The 18,005-nt window shown below is 49.9% G+C and overlaps 1 protein-coding gene across 2 annotated transcripts in view; it reads left to right on the top strand.

Moving 5' to 3' along the window:
• The window catches only part of LOC145361856 (diacylglycerol kinase beta-like), a 93,917-nt gene that overhangs the window by 49,888 nt on the left and 26,024 nt on the right, over positions 1-18,005 (top strand). For both annotated transcript variants that reach the window (XM_080217832.1, XM_080217833.1), the window contains exons 10-16: positions 2,115-2,203; positions 5,458-5,574; positions 6,168-6,266; positions 7,315-7,407; positions 9,155-9,228; positions 10,029-10,103; positions 17,502-17,587. In XM_080217832.1, coding sequence (XP_080073958.1) covers positions 2,115-2,203; positions 5,458-5,574; positions 6,168-6,266; positions 7,315-7,407; positions 9,155-9,228; positions 10,029-10,103; positions 17,502-17,587 — 633 coding nt within the window. The remainder of the gene's footprint in view (positions 1-2,114; positions 2,204-5,457; positions 5,575-6,167; positions 6,267-7,314; positions 7,408-9,154; positions 9,229-10,028; positions 10,104-17,501; positions 17,588-18,005) is intronic.

Below are 18,005 nucleotides of genomic sequence, written 5' to 3'. Positions count from 1 at the left end.
GCACGCGCTCTCTCTCTCGCGCACGCTCTCTCTCTCTCTCTCTCGCGCACGCGCTCTCTCTCTCTCGCGCACGCGCTCTCTCTCTCTCTCTCGCGCACGCGCTCTCTCTCTCTCTCTCGCGCACGCTCTCTCTCTCTCGCGCACGCTCTCTCTCTCTCGCGCACGCTCTCTCTCTCTCGCGCACGCTCTCTCTCTCTCGCGCACGCTCTCTCTCTCTCGCGCACGCTCTCTCTCTCTCGCGCACGCGCTCTCTCTCTCTCTCGCGCACGCGCCTCGCGCACGCGCTCTCTCTCTCTCGCGCACGCGCTCTCTCTCTCTCTCTCCGCGCACGCGCTCTCTCTCTCTCTCTCGCGCACGCTCTCTCTCTCTCGCGCACGCTCTCTCTCTCTCTCGCGCACGCTCTCTCTCTCTCGCCGCTCTCTCTCTCTCTCGCGCACGCTCTCTCTTCTCTCTCTCGCGCACGCTCTCTCTCTCTCGCGCACGCGCTCTCTCTCTCTCTCGCGCACGCGCTCTCTCTCTTCTCGCGCACGCGCTCTCTCTCTCTCTCGCGCACGCTCTCTCTCTCTCTCTCGCGCACGCTCTCTCTCTCTCTCTCTCGCGCACGCTCTCTCTCTCTCCGCGCCGCTCTCTCTCTCTCGCGCACGCGCTCTCTCTCTCTCTCTCGCGCCTCTCTCTCTCTCTCTCTCTCGCGCACGCTCTCTCGCGCACGCTCTCTCTCTCTCTCTCGCGCCGCTCTCTCTTCTTGTCTCTCGCGCACGCTCTCTCTCTCTCTCTCTCTCGCGCGCGCTCTCTCTCTCTGTCTCTCGCGCCGCTCTCTCTCTCTGTCTCTCGCGCACGCTCTCTCTCTCTGTCTCTCGCGCGCGCTCTCTCTCTCTGTCTCTCGCGCGCGCCTCTCTCTCTCTGTCTCTCGCGCGCGCCTCTCTCTCTCTGTCTCTCGCGCGCGCTCTCTCTCTCCTCTCTCTCTCTCGCGCGCGCTCTCTCTCTCTGTCTCTCGCGCGCGCTCTCTCTCTCTGTCTCTCGCGCGCGCTCTCTCTCTCTGTCTCTCGCGCGCGCTCTCTCTCTGTCTCTCGCGCGCGTCTCTCTCTCTGTCTCTCGCGCGCGCTCTCTCTCTCTGTCTCTCGCGCGCGCTCTCTCTCTCTGTCTCTCGCGCGCGCTCTCTCTCTCTGTCTCTCGCGCGCGCTCTCTCTCTCTGTCTCTCGCGCGCGCTCTCTCTCTCTGTCTCTCGCGCGCCTCTCTCCTCTCTGTCTCTCGCGCGCGCTCTCTCTCTCTGTCTCTCGCGCGCGCTCTCTCTCTCTGTCTCTCGCGCGCGCTCTCTCTCTGTCTCTCGCGCGCGCTCTCTCTCTCTGTCTCTCGCGCGCGCTCTCTCTCTCTGTCTCTCGCGCGCGCTCTCTCTCTCTGTCTCTCGCGCGCGCGCTCTCTCTCTCTGTCTCTCGCGCGCGCTCTCTCTCTCTGTCTCTCGCGCGCGCTCTCTCTCTCTGTCTCTCGCGCGCGCTCTCTCTCTCTCTCTGTCTCTCGCGCGCGCTCTCTCTCTCTGTCTCTCGCGCGCGCTCTCTCTCTCTGTCTCTCGCGCGCGCTCTCTCTCTCTGTCTCTCGCGCGCGCTCTCTCTCTCTGTCTCTCGCGCGCGCTCTCTCTCTCTGTCTCTCTCTCCGCGCGCGCTCTCTCTCTGTCTCTCGCGCACGCTCTCTCTCTCGCCGCACGCTCTCTCTCTCTCTCCTCTCTCTCTCTCTCTCCCTCTCCCTCCTCCTCCCTCGCACGCACTCTCTCTCTCTCTCTCTCTCTCTCTCTCTCCTCTCTCTCTCTCTCTCTCTCTCTCTCTCTCCCCCCCCTCGCACGCACTCTCTCTCTCTCTCTCCCACTCGCACGCACTCTCTCTCTCTCTCCCCTCACACGCACTCTCTCTCTCTCTCTCTCTCTCTCTCTCTCTCTCTCTCTCTCTCTCTCTCTCTCTCTCTCTCTCTCTCCCTCACACGCACTCTCTCTCTCTTTCTCCCTCATGCACACACTCACCCGGGCTGTACAGTGTTGTGTGTGATGGGGGTCCATCTCTTTCCTCTTTCTCACTAACTCCAATCTGCACTGACTGGAGTAACTGAATGCTTTGTTCTTTTTGCAGTTTGTAAGTACACTGTCCATGAACGTTGTGCCTCGAAGGCTCCTTCCTCCTGCATCCAAACGTATGCCAAGTCCATTAAGGACACAAATGTAAGTCTTTGTGTGTTTTGTATTGTGATCTTCACTCTTCCTCTTGCTTCATTTCATCCTCACCCCTCTACTGAGGAACTGGCCTGCTGCTCTCTCACTTCGCAGCCCAGACAATCTAACCACACCCTGAGGTAACAACGTACCACCATCAGGAATGGGAGCAGCAGTAGGCCATTCAGCCCTTCGAGCCTGCTCCACCATCCAATAGGATCATGGCTGATCCAGCTGTGTCCTTGACTCGACTTTCATAGAATCCCATCATCGAATCCCTACAGTGCAGAAGGAGGCCATTTGGCCCGTCGAGTGTCCACTGACTCGCTGACAGAGTATCTTCCCAGGACCTCATTCTGTCCTTTCCCCATCACCCTACACAGTTACCATGGCCACATCTTTGGACACTAAGGGACAATTTACCATGCCAATCCCCTTAACCTGCACACCTTTGGAGTGTGGGAGGAAACTGGAGCACCCAGAGGAAATCCATGCAGACACGGGGAGAACGAGCAGACTCCACACAGACAGTGATCCAAGCCGGGAATCAAAGCTGGGTTCCTGGCGCTGTGAGGCAGCAGTGCTAACCACTGTGCCACCCTGTTTGTCTCCCATAACCCTCAACTCCCTTGTTAGTCAAACATTGAATATATTCAATGATCCAGCCCCTACAGCTCTCTGAGGGAGAGAATTTCAAACTCTAACCTCCCTCAGAGAAGAAATGCCTCCTCATTCTCATTCCAAATGGGAAACCTCTTATTTTGAAACTGTGCCCCTCCCTCGATCTACATTCCCCTGCGAGGGGAGAGCATCCTCTCAATATCCACCTTGTCAAGCCCCCCTCAGAATCTGATATGTTTCAAAAATCATCTCTCATTCTTCTAAATTACAGTGGGTATCAGCCCAACCCTTTCAATCTTTCTTCACAAGACAATCCCTTAATCCCAGGAATCAGCCTGGTAAATCCTCTCTGAACAGCTCCAGTTTATCCCGACTTAAATAAGGAGTCCAAAACTGTGCAGTACTCCAGGTCTCACCTCTGCGCTGTACACTTGTAGCAAGAACTCCCTACATTGATACTCCATTCTCCTTGCAATAAAAGCCCAATACAGGAATCAAAAGTTAAAAAGTCATTGTCATCCCAGACGCTGACTGGTGGTGATTTAGCTCGACGATCCCTACAGCGTAGGAGGGGAACATTCAGCCCATCGAATCTGCACCTACTCTCTGAAAGAATGTCTTACCCAGGCACAGGGTAAATATCCTAAATGAATATTTCTCATCAGTATTTACTGTTGAGAAAAGCATGGGTGTTAGGGAGCTTGGGGAAATAAATAATGATGTCTTGAGGAATATACATATTACAGAGGAGGAGGTGCTGGAAGTCTTAAAGCGCATCAAGATAGATAAATCCCTGGGATCTAATGAAATGTATCCCAGGACATTGGGGGAGGCCAGGGAGGAAATTGTGGGTCCTCTCGCCGAGATGTTTGAATCATCGATAGTCACAGGTGAGGTGCCTGAAGATTGGAGGGTGGCAAACGTTGTGCCTTTGTTTAAAAAGGGCTGCAGGGAAAAGCCTGGGAACTACAGGCCAGTGAGCCTCACATCTGTGGTGGGTAAATTGTTGGAAAGTATTTTGAGAGACAGGATCTACAGGCATTTAGAGATGCAAGGACTGATCAGGGACAGTCAGCATGGCTTTGTGAGTGGAAAATCATGTCTTTTGACAGGGTAACCAAGAAGGTAGATGAGGGCAGTGCAGTTGATGTTGTCTACATGGACTTTAGCAAGGCCTTTGACAAGGTACCACATGGTAGGTTGTTCAATAACGTTAAACCTCATAGGATCCAGGGTGAGGTATCTAAATGGTTACAAAATTGGCTTCTTGACAGAAGCCAGAGGGTGGTTGTTGAGGGTTGTTTTTCAAACTGGAGGCCTGTGACCAGCGGTGTGCCTCATGGATCAGTGCTGGGTCCACTGTTATTTGTCATTTATATTATTGATTTGGATGAGAATATAGGAGACATGGTTAGTAAGTTTGCAGATGACACCAAGATTGGTGGCATAGTGGACAGTGAAGAAAGTTATCTCCAATTGCAATGGGATCTTGATCAATTGGGCAAGTGGGCTGACGAATGGCAGATGGAGTTTAATTTAGATAAATGCGAAATGATGCATTTTGTTAGATTGCATCAAGGCAGGACTTACTCAGTTAATGGTAGGTGTTGGGGAGAGTTACAGAACAAAGAGATCTAGGGGTACATGTTCATAGCTCCTTGAAAGTGGAGTCACAGGTGGACAGAGTGGTGAAGAAGGCATTCGGCATGCTTGGTTTCATCGGTCAAAACATTGAATACAGGAGTTGGGACGTCTTGTTGAAGTTGTACAAGACGTTGGTAAGGCCACACTTGGAATACTGTGTACAGTTCTGGTCACCCTATTGTAGAAAGGATATTATTAAACTAGAAAGAGTGTAGAAAAGATTTACTCGGATGCTACCGGGACTTGATGGTTTGAGTTATAAGGAGATGCTGGATAGACTGGGACTTTTCTTTCTGGAGCGTTGAAGGCTGAGGGGTGATCTTATAGAGGTCTATAAAATAATAACAGATCAGCTACATAGTCAATATCTTTTCTCAAAGGTAGGGGAGTCTAAAACTATAGGGCACAGGTTTAAGGTGAGAGGGGAAAGATACAAAAGTGTCCAGAGGGGCAATTTTTTCACACAGAGGGTGGTGAGTGTCTGGAACAAGCTGCCAGAGGTAGTAGTAGAGGCAGGTACAATTTTGTCTTTTAAAAAACATTTGGACAGTTACATGGGTACGATGGGTATAGAGGGATATGGGCCAAATGTGGGCAATTGGGACAAGCTTAGGGATTTAAAACAAAAGGCAGCATGGACAAGTTGGGCTGAAGGGCCTGTTTCCATGCTGTAAAACTCTGACTCTATGACATTGACGGGATGCCAGACTGGCAGTGCCCGATTGGCACTGCCCAATGCACCCCCCCCCCCCCAAAACGAACCTTCTGGGGTCCACATTGTCCTCCAGTGCCACCACACGTCTAACGAGGGGGAGAAGGCGGGGCCTTCGTGAATCAACTCAGCCACTACGGGAATTGAACCTGTGCTGTTGGTGTCGCAAACCAGCTGTCCAGCCAGCTGAGCTAATGCGACTCTTGGCTCTCCAGGGTTGGCAAGAGCAGAGCGAGGTATATGTGTACAACAACCACATTCCAACCTCTCCAAATTCTCGCTTTAGATCATGAAACACTTGTGGGTGGAAGGAAACTGCAATATCACCTGTGGCCGTTGCCAAAAAACAATAAAGAACTTTCAACGGCTGACGGGTCTGCACTGTGTCTGGTGTCACAACACTGTAAGTCTCTCGTCTTCGCTCAATCCGTTTTAATAGTTCTGTTGTTTCAGTAACACCCTTCTCAATTCCAGCTGTTCTTGTGATAACAGGAATCGTCGCTGCTATTGGGAACTTCTAACTATAATTACTTAAGCCATATAAATTTTAAATTTATTTTATTAGCATCACAAGTAGTCTTACATTAACACCACAATGATTATTACTGTGAAAATTCCCTAGTCGCCACACTACAGGTGTGGTACACTAAGGGACAATTTAGCATGGCCAATCCACCTAACCTGCACATCTTTGGACAGTAAGGGGCAATTTACCATGGACAATCCACCTAACCTGCACATCTTTGGAGTGTGGGAGAAAACCGGAGCACCCGGAGGAAACCCACGCAGACACAAGGAGAATGTGCAGACTCCACACAGACAGTGACCGAAGCTGGGAATTGAACCCGGGTCCCTGGCGCTGTGAGGCAGCAGTGATAACCACTGTGAGAGGGCAGTGTTATTGATTAGACTGTCCAACTCATTGAGGAGGTAACTTCAAGGATGACACTGAATACTCTGTACAGCTCAGTGACAATCTTCCTCTTGTGTTGACAGCTTCACAATGAATGTGTCTCGAAGGACAAGGATGAATGTGATTGTGGACAGTTGAAGGACCACGTGTTACCTCCCTCTGCCATATATCCTGTTGTTCTGGTAAATATTCACCTCCTGTTTGTGACTTTTGACTTTATTGTTGACTTTGGGGTCCTGGTTGCTGCATTCACTGGAGTATTGAGTGGGTGACCCAGGTACAAAGGGTGTCCTGCCTGGTTTGATAATGTTGAGATTCTCCAGCCTCAGGCATGCCCCAAGGCCAGAAATTCCCGTCCGCACTCAATGGCCCTTTGAACGATCTGTCGGATTTTGTCTGTCACCCTGTGGGGTTCCTGCGGCCGGTCATACGGGTGAATTGTCAGCCAGAATCTCCATCCCCTTGACAGGTTTCAGAGACATGAATGATGCAAAATAATGAAGCAATACTGGAAACTCAAATTAAGCACATTAAACTTGTCCGTATCCCTCTCGATCTCCTCTTGACAACTTATTTTCTGACCTATATAAAGACAAAATCCAGCAGAAGCTGGACTCTGAAACAAGAACAGAAGAATGCTGGAAAATCTCAGCGGGTCTGCCAGCATCTGTGGAGAGAGAATAGAGCCAAGGTTTCCAGGCTGGATCGATTCTGACGAAGGGTCATCCTTGACCCCTGTGGTATTCTCGTCAACCATCTCACCAACCCAAAAATGACCCATTTATTCCTGCTCTCCGGTTTCTCTTAGCTAACCAATCCTTTATCTAATCAGGCTAATATCTTACCCCTTGCACCATGTCCTTGTGTAGTAACCTTTGATGTGGCAACTTATCAAATGCTTTTTGGAAATCCACTACATCTACAGGTTCCCCTTTGTTATGGTTCATGTTAGAACCTGGGTCCCTGGCACTGTGAGGCAGCAGTGCTAACCTTTGTGCCACCATGCTGCCCACAACACCACTCACTGCCAGCCACGTCTCCAGCTCAGCCTCTAAACTCTACAATTTCCGCTCGAAAACCCTGCGGCCTCTCTCCCCTTCTCTGAGACTCTCTGTAAAATGTACCTCTTTGATCGAGATTTCAATCATTTGCCCGTTCTTTGTCTCAGTGTCCATTTTACCATCGGGATGAAGCCTTGCCTCACACTCAGCCTTTCTCTTCCCATTACAGGACAGACAAAACAGCTTGAAAAAGAAAGAAGACGACGGCTTATCACTGGATGCAGAGCAGCCAGTCACCACAGTGGATGGCAAGATTCTCCAGGTACGTCGATCGCCGACACCGTCGCCAGCAGGGAGTTCTCCCGGGTACACTGACTCTTCACACTCACCGGGCCTTTGCTCCCTCACCACAGAATCCCGACTGTGCAGAAAGAGACCATTTGGTCCATCGAACCTGCAAGCACTGTCCAAAAGAGATTCCACGGAGGACCTCCCTCTCCCTATCCACAAAACCCCACACATCAGCATGGCCAATCCACCCTAACCTGCACATCTTTGGACACTAAGGTACAGTTTAGCGTGGCCAATCCACCTAACCTGTACATCTTTGGACACTAAGGTACAGTTTAGCATGGTACCTCCACACTACACAGATTGCCAATAATGATCGAGGTGCTCTCTCTCTGAATTGATGAAGAAATGGGCGATTGGTACATTCATACTCCATTGATTTGTCTCTAAGCTGGTTTCATTCATTGCCCATCCTCTTTTGCCATTGAACCCAGTGGTTTGCTCAGAGGATACTTGAGAGACAACCAGATTGCTGTTCGTCTGAATTTACAGGTAGGCCAGACTGGGTAAGGACAGCAGATTTCCAGCCCATACACCATGAGGGCAGAGACATTCATGCCAAAATGACAATTACAGTGTCAATTTCAGAGGGAAAATGACCTCTTCCCTCCCCCAACAAGAAACAAGTGTAAAGTCCCATTCGATCGCAGCAGGTCTGGCTGATTTGACAGAGACAATTTTTCAAAAATTATTGAACGAAAAATTTCATTTCCTCACTTTCATTTAATTCATTGATGCGAGGTGGGTGTCAGTGGCTGGTCCAGTATTAATCACTCGTCCCTAATTACCCTTGAACTGAGTGTCTCACTCGGCAGAGGGCAATTAAGAGTCAACCACATTTCTGTGGTTCTGGAGTCACGTGTAGGCCAGACCAGGCTTACGTCCTTTAGGGAAGGAAATCTGCTGTCCTTACCGGTCTGGCCTACATGTGACTCCAGAGCCACAGCAATGTGGGTGACTCTCAACTACTCTCTAGGGAGGCGATGGCCTCGTGGTATTATTGCTAGTCTATTAATCCAGAAACTCAGCGACCATTCCGGGGACCTGGGTTCGAATCCCGCCACAGCAGGCAGTGGAATTTAAATTTGATCAAAAAAAATCTGGAATTAAGAATCTACTGATGACCCATTGTCAGAAAAACCCATCTGGGTCACTGGTGTCCTTTAGGGAAGGAAATCTGCTGTCCTTACCCGGTCTGGCCTACATGTGACTCCACAGCAATGTGGTTGACTCTCAACTGCCCTCTGAAATGGCTGAGCAAGATAGTCAGTTGAAGGGCAACTTGGGATGGGCAATAAATGCTGGCTCAGCCAGTGATGCCCATATACCCCAATGAATAAAGAAGAATGGAGAGCAGTTTGGTATGGGCAAGGAATGTTGTTGCAGCCAGCAATGCCCACATCCCATGAATGCATAACAAGAAAACCATTGGTGGCCATGCCTTCAACTCCCTCAACCCCTCCGTCTCTTTCCCTCACTTTCCTCATTTCAAACGCTTCTTAGAAGTGACCTCGCTGACCCTTTGGTCACCTGACTTGGGACATCTTGCGTGACTAGATGCCAGGCCTTGGCAAAGTGATTCGGAAGAGGGTGACCAAGTTAGCCACACAGTTGAAGGGTGTTTGCATTGTCGAAACCTGGTGTTCACTGGGAGAGGATCAGCGCAGAATCGAAGAGTTCCCCTTTTTGATTGTCACTCTTTGTATCCTCACTGACAGATCATCCCGGTTCCTCAGACTCACCCACTGTTGGTGTTTGTCAACCCAAAGAGTGGCGGGAAGCAGGGAGAAAGGTAAGAGGTTGCTCGGATTGTGACCTTGCGATTCTGATGGGCAGTGGGGACAGGAGGGAGGGGTGCAGGGAAGTGAGTAGCGAAGGTTCAGTAACCCCGGGTGGTGCGGGGGTGGGGGTAGATTTAAGTTAAGGGGGCCGGGGGTTTAGGGGGGATGTGAGGAAAATCTTTTCCACCCAGGTGAGAGTCTGGAACTCGCTGCCTGAAAGGGTGGTGGAGACAGAATCCCTCATAATATTTAAGAAGCATTTAGATGAGCACTTGGAAAAGCCATAGCATGCAAGGGTGCGGACCAAGTGTTGGAAAATAGGATGAGAATAGATAGGAGCTTGATGACATGAAGGGCCGAATGACCACTTTCTTTGCTGCACTGTGTGACTAATTTAGAATCACCCAAGAAGGAGGAATGTGCAGGGCTGCAGGGAGAAGTAAGAAGTCTCACAACACCAGGTTAAAGTCCAAAAGGTTTATTTGGAATCACGAGCTTTCAGAGCACTGCTCCTTCATCTGGATGAGGCAGCAGTGCTCCAAAAGCACGTGATTCCAAATAAACCTTTTGGACTTTAACCTGGTGTTGTGAGACTTCTTACCATGGCCACCCCAGTCCAACGCCGGCATCTCCACCTCATGGCTGTAGGGAGAAGGCAGGCGAGTGGCACTGGATGAATTGCATTTTCAGAGAGCTGGGGTGGACACGATGGGCCGATTGGCCTCCTTATGCTGTTGTAATGACTCCATTCTACGATTCTACAACATGGTGGCTGCAGGATGCTAAGAATCTCTCATTGTATGCTTTACAGGGTCTTAAGAAAGTTTCAGTACCTTCTGAACCCAAGACAAGTGTTCAACCTTGCCAAAGACAGTCCAAAACTCGGGTAAGGTGAACAGAAATTTGAATGCATTAACTGGGCTGAGTTGAAATGCTGTCACTGTGCAGAGATCTCTCTTTATTCCTTGCAGAGCGTTTGCCGAATACTTTTTGGCCTCTCTCTATCTTTGAGCGGATATTAAGGGGTGGGATGTTTCTGGAAAATTCCACCCAAAGTCAACAAATCTTTGCGTGGTGGTTTGCCTTCCCCTCCACCCGCTACGATTCCTGTGGCAGGCGGGACGGGAAGATTCCGCCCCCAGGAGTCCATTCTTTCATGCACGGTAACTGTTCCCTGCAAATGGTCACAGATTTCCTGCATTTGGAGCATGCCTTTGCCGTGTTGGTAGTTCAAAGGCAGGGTAGCCACACGATGGAGTTACAGTGGGACAGCCCACTAAAGCAGACAGATGGGGCAACATCCTCATAAAATAGCATCTGGGCACCCACCCGCGTAAAGGAGGTCTCGTGGCACAGTGGGGTTAGTGTCCCTGCCCCTGAGCCAGGATCCCCGGGTCCGAGTCTCACCCCAGGACACGATGGCCAAAGAAAGTGCGTTCGTAACATGGCCAAGCCGGTCGAGTGTCGTCCTGCACAATCCTTCCAAACGCGCCGATGGCTGGTGGTAAGAGTGGGAGAGACTCCTGGCCAGCCACGCTTGATTTGGAGTGGTGCCTGCCTCAAGCTATACCCCCACCCCTGCCAGGCGACACGCCTGCTCTGGGAATTACGAGTTATGGAATCGGAAGAAAGTCAACTTTAGTGATGGGAATTGGAAATCGGACTTCATCTGCATGGGGTTAAGATTAAAAATAGTGGCCAGGCATTTCTACCGGATTTACTGTGACCTTCTGCCGCAAGGTAACAGTGGCAGCAGCTGCAGGACGGGCATATTTTTAGTTTCTAGAGGTTTGGCATGATGGCACAGTGGTTAGCACTGCTGCCTCACAGCGCCAGGGACCTGGGTTCAATTCCAGCTTTGGGTCACTGTCTGTTGGAGTTTGCACATTCTCCCCATGTCTGCGTGGGTTTCCTCCCACAGTCCATAGATGAGCAAATTAGGTAGATTGGCTGTGCTAAATTGTCCCTTAGTGTCCAAAGATGTGCAGGTTAGGTGGATTGGCCATGCTAAATTGTCCCTTAGTGTCCAAAGATGTGTAGGTTAGGTGGATTGGCTACGCTAAATTGCCTCTTAGTGTCCAAAGATGTGGATTAGCCTGGTAAATGTGTGGGTTACAGATAGGGCGTGGATAAGATGTTCTTTAGGAGAGTTGGTGCCAACCTGATGGGCTGAATGGCCTCCTTCTGCGCTGTGGGCCTCCTGTGAGATTCTATGGAAGGAAATACCACAGTCATCTCTCACTGTCTGGAACCACAGCCGCTACTCCTCCTGGAGACAGTGAGTGCCCTGGTATGAGTGAAGGGAATCTGTGTTTACTCACCTCCTGAAATTTGAATGTGATAAAATTCTGGCCTTAAATTATCTTGATGACCGAAAGCCCATCTAGTTCACTAATGTTCCTTTAGGGAAGGAAATCTGCTGTCCTTACCCGGTCTGGCCTACATGGGACTCCAGAGCCACAGCAATGTGGTTGACTCTCAACTGCCCTCTGAAAAGGCTTAGCAAACCACTCAGAGCAATGAGGAGTGGGTAATAAACGCTGGCATAAAAGGGAAGACCATTTGTAACCTCATACCTGTACAACAGTCCAGCTCACATATCAGGGGCGAGATTCTCCAGCCTCCGCACTGCATGTATCCCACCAGCGGGAGGTGGCACTTTGTTTACTAGCGTGGGATTCTCCAATCCCGTTGCTGTCATTGGGAATTCCCATTGACGTCACCCCCATGCCAGCGGGAAGCCTGCAGGTGGGGCTGTGTTACCGGTGGGGTCGTAGGATGCCACTGGCGTGAACGGCGAGAGAAGTCCAGGCACAGACTGGCACCTTCACCATGTATTTCATCACTGGGCAGCATGGTGGCACAGTGGTTAGCACTGCTGCCTCACAGCGCCAGGGACCCGGGTTTGATTCCTGGATTGGGTCTGTGCGGAGTTTACACATTCTCCCCATGTCTGTGTGGGTTTTCTCCGGGTCCTCTGGTTTCTTCCTACAGTCCGAAAGACATGCTAGTTAGGTGCATTGGCCGTGCTAAATTGCCCCTTAGTGTACCCGAACAGGACTAGGGGATTTTCACAGCAGTGTTAATGTAAGCCGACTTGTGACACTAAGAAATAAACTGAAATTTAAACCATGCTCTTGTCACTGATTGCCCTTGCATTGTAACTGCACAATGCAAACGTGCAAGTGTAATTGGCCCCAAAAGAGAAAATGCTGGAAAATCTCAGCAGGTCTGGCAGCATCTGTCGGGAGAGAAAAGAGCTGACGTTTCCAGTCCAGATGACCTTTTATCAAAGCTCAAATGGAGATATTTATACTGCAGGCGGAGGGAATGAAAGATGAGTCATAGCTACAGAAACCAGGGGAAAGGCTGCTAATGGCAGCCCACAGAGAGAATAGAAGGTATAATTGCCCCTCTGTACTTGCCAAGCGAATGTCACGATCTGTCACCTTTTCCAAATCTAATAAAACAGGGGAACTGTGAGGTAGCAGTGCTAATCACTGTGCCATCCCATGATATCCCTCAATCCCTTTAGCCCCAAGAGCGATATCTAATTTCCTGAAATCACACAACGTTTTAGCCTCAACTACTTTCTGTGGGAGTGAATTCCTCACATTCTCCATCCTCTGGGTGAAGAAATTTCTCCTCACCTCAGTCCTAAAAGGTTTACCCCTTATCCTCAAACTATGACCCCTAGTTCTGGACTTGCCCCACCATCGGGAACACTCCTGTTTGGGTACAGTGAAGGAGAATTTAGCACGGCCAATCCACCCTAACCAGCATGTCTTTCGGACTGTGGGAGGAAACTGGAGCACCCGGAGGAAACCCACATGGACATGGGGAGAACTCCACGCAGATCCAAGCCGGGATTCGAACCCGGGTCCCTGTGAGGCAGCAGTGTTAACCACTACACTGCTGTTGTTGGTAATGTGTGGCAGCAGGCTATTACACAGAGGATGGGAAATAGTCGGTTGGGGGTGTAAGCAGTAAAAGCTCAGACCATGCATTGGATAATATTCCCAGCTGTGAGTTTACAGAGCATTGGCCAGAGCCTGGGAAAATGCACAACCTGGATTAGGTATCAGCGTGAATACAGCAGTGAGATGCGCTTCCTTCGACAGCTAGCAATGCTGAGAATATCTTTATCATTCCTCTCCTATCAACTTCCTTCGCTCACGTGTTTTGTCTTGTGATCCCTGAGAGCACCGGTCCAGGATAAACACTGGCTTCCTTTCTCAAACTTCATTATTCATGCCATCTGGGTGTCGCTGGCCAGGCCAGTATTTATTCCCCATCCCTAATTACCCCCTTGAGAAGGTGGTGGATGAGCTGCCTTCTCGAACAACTGCAGTCCGTGTGGTGTAGGTACACCCACAGTGCTGTTAGGGAGGGAGTTCCAGGATTGTTATTGGACATCAGTCAGTCCATGTGGTGTAGGTACACCCACAGTGCTGTTAGGGAGGGAGTTCCAGGATTGTTATTGGACATCAGTCAGTCCATGTGGTGTAGGTACACCCACAGTGCTGTTAGGGAGGGTGTTCCAGGATTGTTATTCGATATCAGTCAGTCCATGTGGTGTAGGTACACCCACAGTGCTGTTAGGGAGGGAGTTCCAGGATTGTTATTGGACATCAGTCAGTCCGTGTGGTGTAGGTACACCCACAGTGCTGTTAGGGAGGGAGTTCCAGGATTGTTATTGGATATCAGACAGTCCGTGTGGTGTAGGTACACCCACAGTGCTGTTAGGGAGGGAGTTCCAGGATTGTTATTGGACATCAGTCAGTCCATGTGGTGTAGGTACACCCACAGTGCTGTTAGGGAGGGAGTTCCAGGATTTTAACCCAGTGACAGTGAAGGAACGGCCGATATATTTCCAAGTCAGGATGGTGAGTGACTTGGAGAGGACCCTCCAGGTGGGGGTGTTCCCAGGTATCTGCTGCCCTTGTTCTTCTAGATGGAAGAGGTTGTGGGTTTGGAAGTCTGAGGAGCCTTGTTGAGTTGCTGCAGTGCACCTTGTGGATGGTACACGTGTATGTCAGTGGTGAAGGAATGTTTAAAGTGGTGGATGAGTGCTTCTGTTCCCTTTTAAGTTTAAACTCGTGTTCTGCAATGCCGCATTTTGCTTTGCCCTCAGGAGTTTGGATGCGCAAAAGCTGGCGCAGAAAAGAGTGGGTGCAGACAGTACGGCTGCAGGAATGCCACAGGGCTGCTGGCAAAACTATTGCTGAGACTCCATGTTCTAATGCTTCTGCGCAGACTGCGCTATGGAATTACTGTGCTGAATGGCAGAACTAGCCAGAACGCTGTGCAACTCCCCTCCCCCCGCCCCCGCACCACACGTCCCCCCCAAAAGTTAAAGCCAGCTGCTTTCTGCAGCCCAGATGTATTGAAAACATTGCTTCCAGCTGTGTTCCTCATCACCACCCCTTGCAATAGACACCTGGCTCCAGGAACAGGGCAGTTATCTCTTTTCATCTACCCAGGGACGGTGTCAGTTACACATAACCCTGAGGTGGAGTGTGACCTCTTATCCCAGGGCATATGTGTGATCAGGTTACTCTACTTTGCATCCTGACAAGAAAGAACACCCACTCGGAGAATAGCATGTGACATAAAAGGAATACCGTTGCTCACATGGCTTCAACAGTCTGATTCAATCATGTGGACAGCACAGTAACCCAGTGGTTAGCACTGCTGCCTTACAGCGTCAAGGACCCAGGTTCAATTCCCGGACTCGGGTCACTGTCTGTGTGGAGTTTGCACGTTCTCCCCGTGTCTGCGTGGGTTTCCTCCCATAGTCCAAAAGATTTGCAGGTGAGCTGGATTGACCATGTTAAATTGCCCCATAGTGTCCAGAAATGTGAGGTTAGATAGATTGGCCATGCTAAATTGCTCCTTATTATTCCAAGGATATGCAAGTCTGGTGGATTGGCCGTGCTAAAGTGCCCCTTTTTGCTAAATATTTGTAGGTTAGGTAGATTGGCCATGCTCAATTGCCCCTTAGTGTCCAAAGATGTGTAGGTTAGGCAGATTGGAATGTGGAATTACCCCTTAGTGTCCAAAGATGTTCAGGTCAGGTGGATTGCCCATGCTAAAATGTCCCGCTTGCTAAATATTTGTAGGTTAGGAAGATTGGCCATGCTAAATTGTCCCCTGGTGTCTGAAGATGTGTATGTCAGGTCCATTGGTCATGCTAAATTGCCCCTTTGTGTGCAAAGATGTGCAGGTTAGAAAGATTGGCCATGCTAAATTGCCCCTTAGTGTCCAAAGATGTGCAGGTTAGGTGGATTGGCCATGCTCAATTGCCCCTTAGTGTCCAAAGATGTGCAGGTTAGGTGGATTGGCCATGCTAAATTGCCCCTTAGTATCCAAAGATGTGCAGGTTAAGTGGATTGGCCATGCTAAATTGTCCCTTAGTGTCCAAGACAATCCCTCCACACCAGGGATCACCCTCGCGAACCTCCTCTAAACTATCTCCAATGAAATAATATCTTTACTTAAATAAGTGGAGCGTAATCACTCACGGTATTCCAGATGTGGTCCTCCCGGTCCCTTGTACTTAATTTTTATTCATCCATGGGATGTGGATGTCGCTGGCTGGTCCAGCGTTTTATTGCCCATCCCTAGTTGCCTGAGGGCAGTTGAGAGTCAACCACATTGCTGTGGCTCTGGAGTCACATGTAGGCCAGACCAGGTAAGGACGGGCAGATTTCCTTCCCTAAAGGACATTAGTGAACCAGGTGGGTTTTTCCAACAATGGTTTCATGGTCATCAGTAGATTCTTAATCCCAGATATTATTTTGTTGAATTCGGGATTCAAACCCAGGTCCCCAGAACATTACATTGGGTCTCTGGTCCAGTGATAATACTACTCCACCGCCCCCTTTACTATGAAAACAGTGTAGAACTGCCTTCTCATCTGAAGCAGTAGCATAGCAACATAGAAAATTACTGGGCTTTGTGTTAATGGGGAGAAGTGCCTTTGGCGTGCCTTGTTGGGACATTTTCACCTGAGAACTGCCCCGGGACCTTCTTTACTTTCCACACCAGGGATTTGTCTGCTTTCCCAGTGGCCCGGCAGTTTTATTTTGTTTGATCCACATTTGTTTCCATTGGGCTCTGTACAGCCACCCATCCCGAAATTCCACCGCACCCTCTGGCATTTCTGGCATTCTTCCTGCTATCATCCCAGATTCTCAGCATCTGCAGCCTTTTGCTGGTCATAAGACACATGGAACAGAATTAGGCCACTTGGCCCATTGAGTCTGCTCCGTCATGGCTGATATTTTTCTCATCCCCATTCTCCTGCCTTTTCCCCATAACCCTTGGTCCCCTTATTAATCAAGAACCGATCTATCTCTGTCTTAAAGACACTCAGTGACGTGGCCTCCTCTGCGGCAAAGAGTTCCACAGATTCACTACTCTCTGACTGAAGAAATTCCTCCTCATCTCTGTTTTAAAGGATCGTCCCTTTAGCCTGAGGTTGTGCCCTCTGGTTCTAGTTTTTCCCACTAGTGGAAACATCCTCTCCACGTCCACTCTATCCAGGCCTCGCAGTATCCTGTAAGTTTCAATCAGATCCCCTCTCATCCTTCTAAACTCCCAACGAGTACAGACCCAGAGTTCTCAACCATTCCTCATACAACAAGCTCTTCATTCCAGGGATCATTCTTTTGAACCTCCTCTGGAACCTTTCCAAGGCCAGCACATCCTTCCTTAGATTTGGGGCCCAAAACTGCTCACAGTACTCCAAATGAGGTCTGACCAGAGCCTTATACAGCCTCAGAAGTACATCCCTGCTCTTGTATTCTAGCCCTTGCGACATGAATGCTAATGGCCTACCTTCCTCTGAGGGAATCAATGCGAGGCCCCCACGCGTCTTGCCCGCTAACAAGCCCAATGGGTTTGAGACACTGTCCGAATTATTACCACAGGGATCAACAGGCAGCAATTTACGCTTGACCCGAGACCAGAAAATCCCGCTCGAGGTCGATGGACATTGTCTGCTCCGCTCCGATTCCCACAGCAGGCGGGGCGGTAGAATTCCGGCACAAGAACGATTGATGGTGCGAGCGCACAGCCTTTTGCAACCAGAGATGGAGGGGTGAGGGGGTCTTGCCATCATAGGGGATCCGAGTAGTTAGACAAAAGGCTTTGGGCCTAGTAACATTAGGCTGAGAAAATGACCCACGCTGTGAAGCACCCAAACTATTGAAGCATTTGAACACCCGGGGGTCTGAGGAGGTGACTGTTGATAATGCCGTGATGCTTCCCTCTCTTGCAGACTGAAATTCTTTCAGGATGTGCCGAATTTCCGTGTTTTGGTGTGTGGAGGAGACGGTACGGTGGGATGGATTCTTGACTCCATTGGTACTGTAAGCTTTACTGACCTTTCACAGCCAATAAAAATGTGCTCTCAAAATATCATCACATTTTTCTTAAATATTTGGTACCGGCAGCCAATGAATGAAGATTAACGTGGGAATCGAACCAACTTCTCACAAAAGATTGTTCTGCTTAGCAATGTTGGCATGTTAACAATTGGTAAATCGGGTGATTTTCATTTCAGCAACTCAGTATCATCTCCAAACCAGCACAGGTTCAGCACGGGGTTAGATACAGGGTAAAGCTCCCTCTACACTGTCCCCCCATCAAACACTCCCAGGACAGGTACAACACGGGGTTAGATACAGAGTAAAGCTCCCTCTACACTGTCCCCCCATCCCAGGACAGGTACAGCACGGGGTTAGATACAGAGTAAAGCTCCCTCTACACTGTCCCCCCCATC

The sequence above is a fragment of the Carcharhinus amblyrhynchos genome, chromosome X (assembly GCF_965287045.1).
Source record: "Carcharhinus amblyrhynchos chromosome X, sCarAmb.v2.hapA, whole genome shotgun sequence".
Lineage (NCBI taxonomy): Eukaryota > Metazoa > Chordata > Chondrichthyes > Carcharhiniformes > Carcharhinidae > Carcharhinus > Carcharhinus amblyrhynchos.
This window is presented reverse-complemented; position numbering and strand designations above follow the sequence as displayed.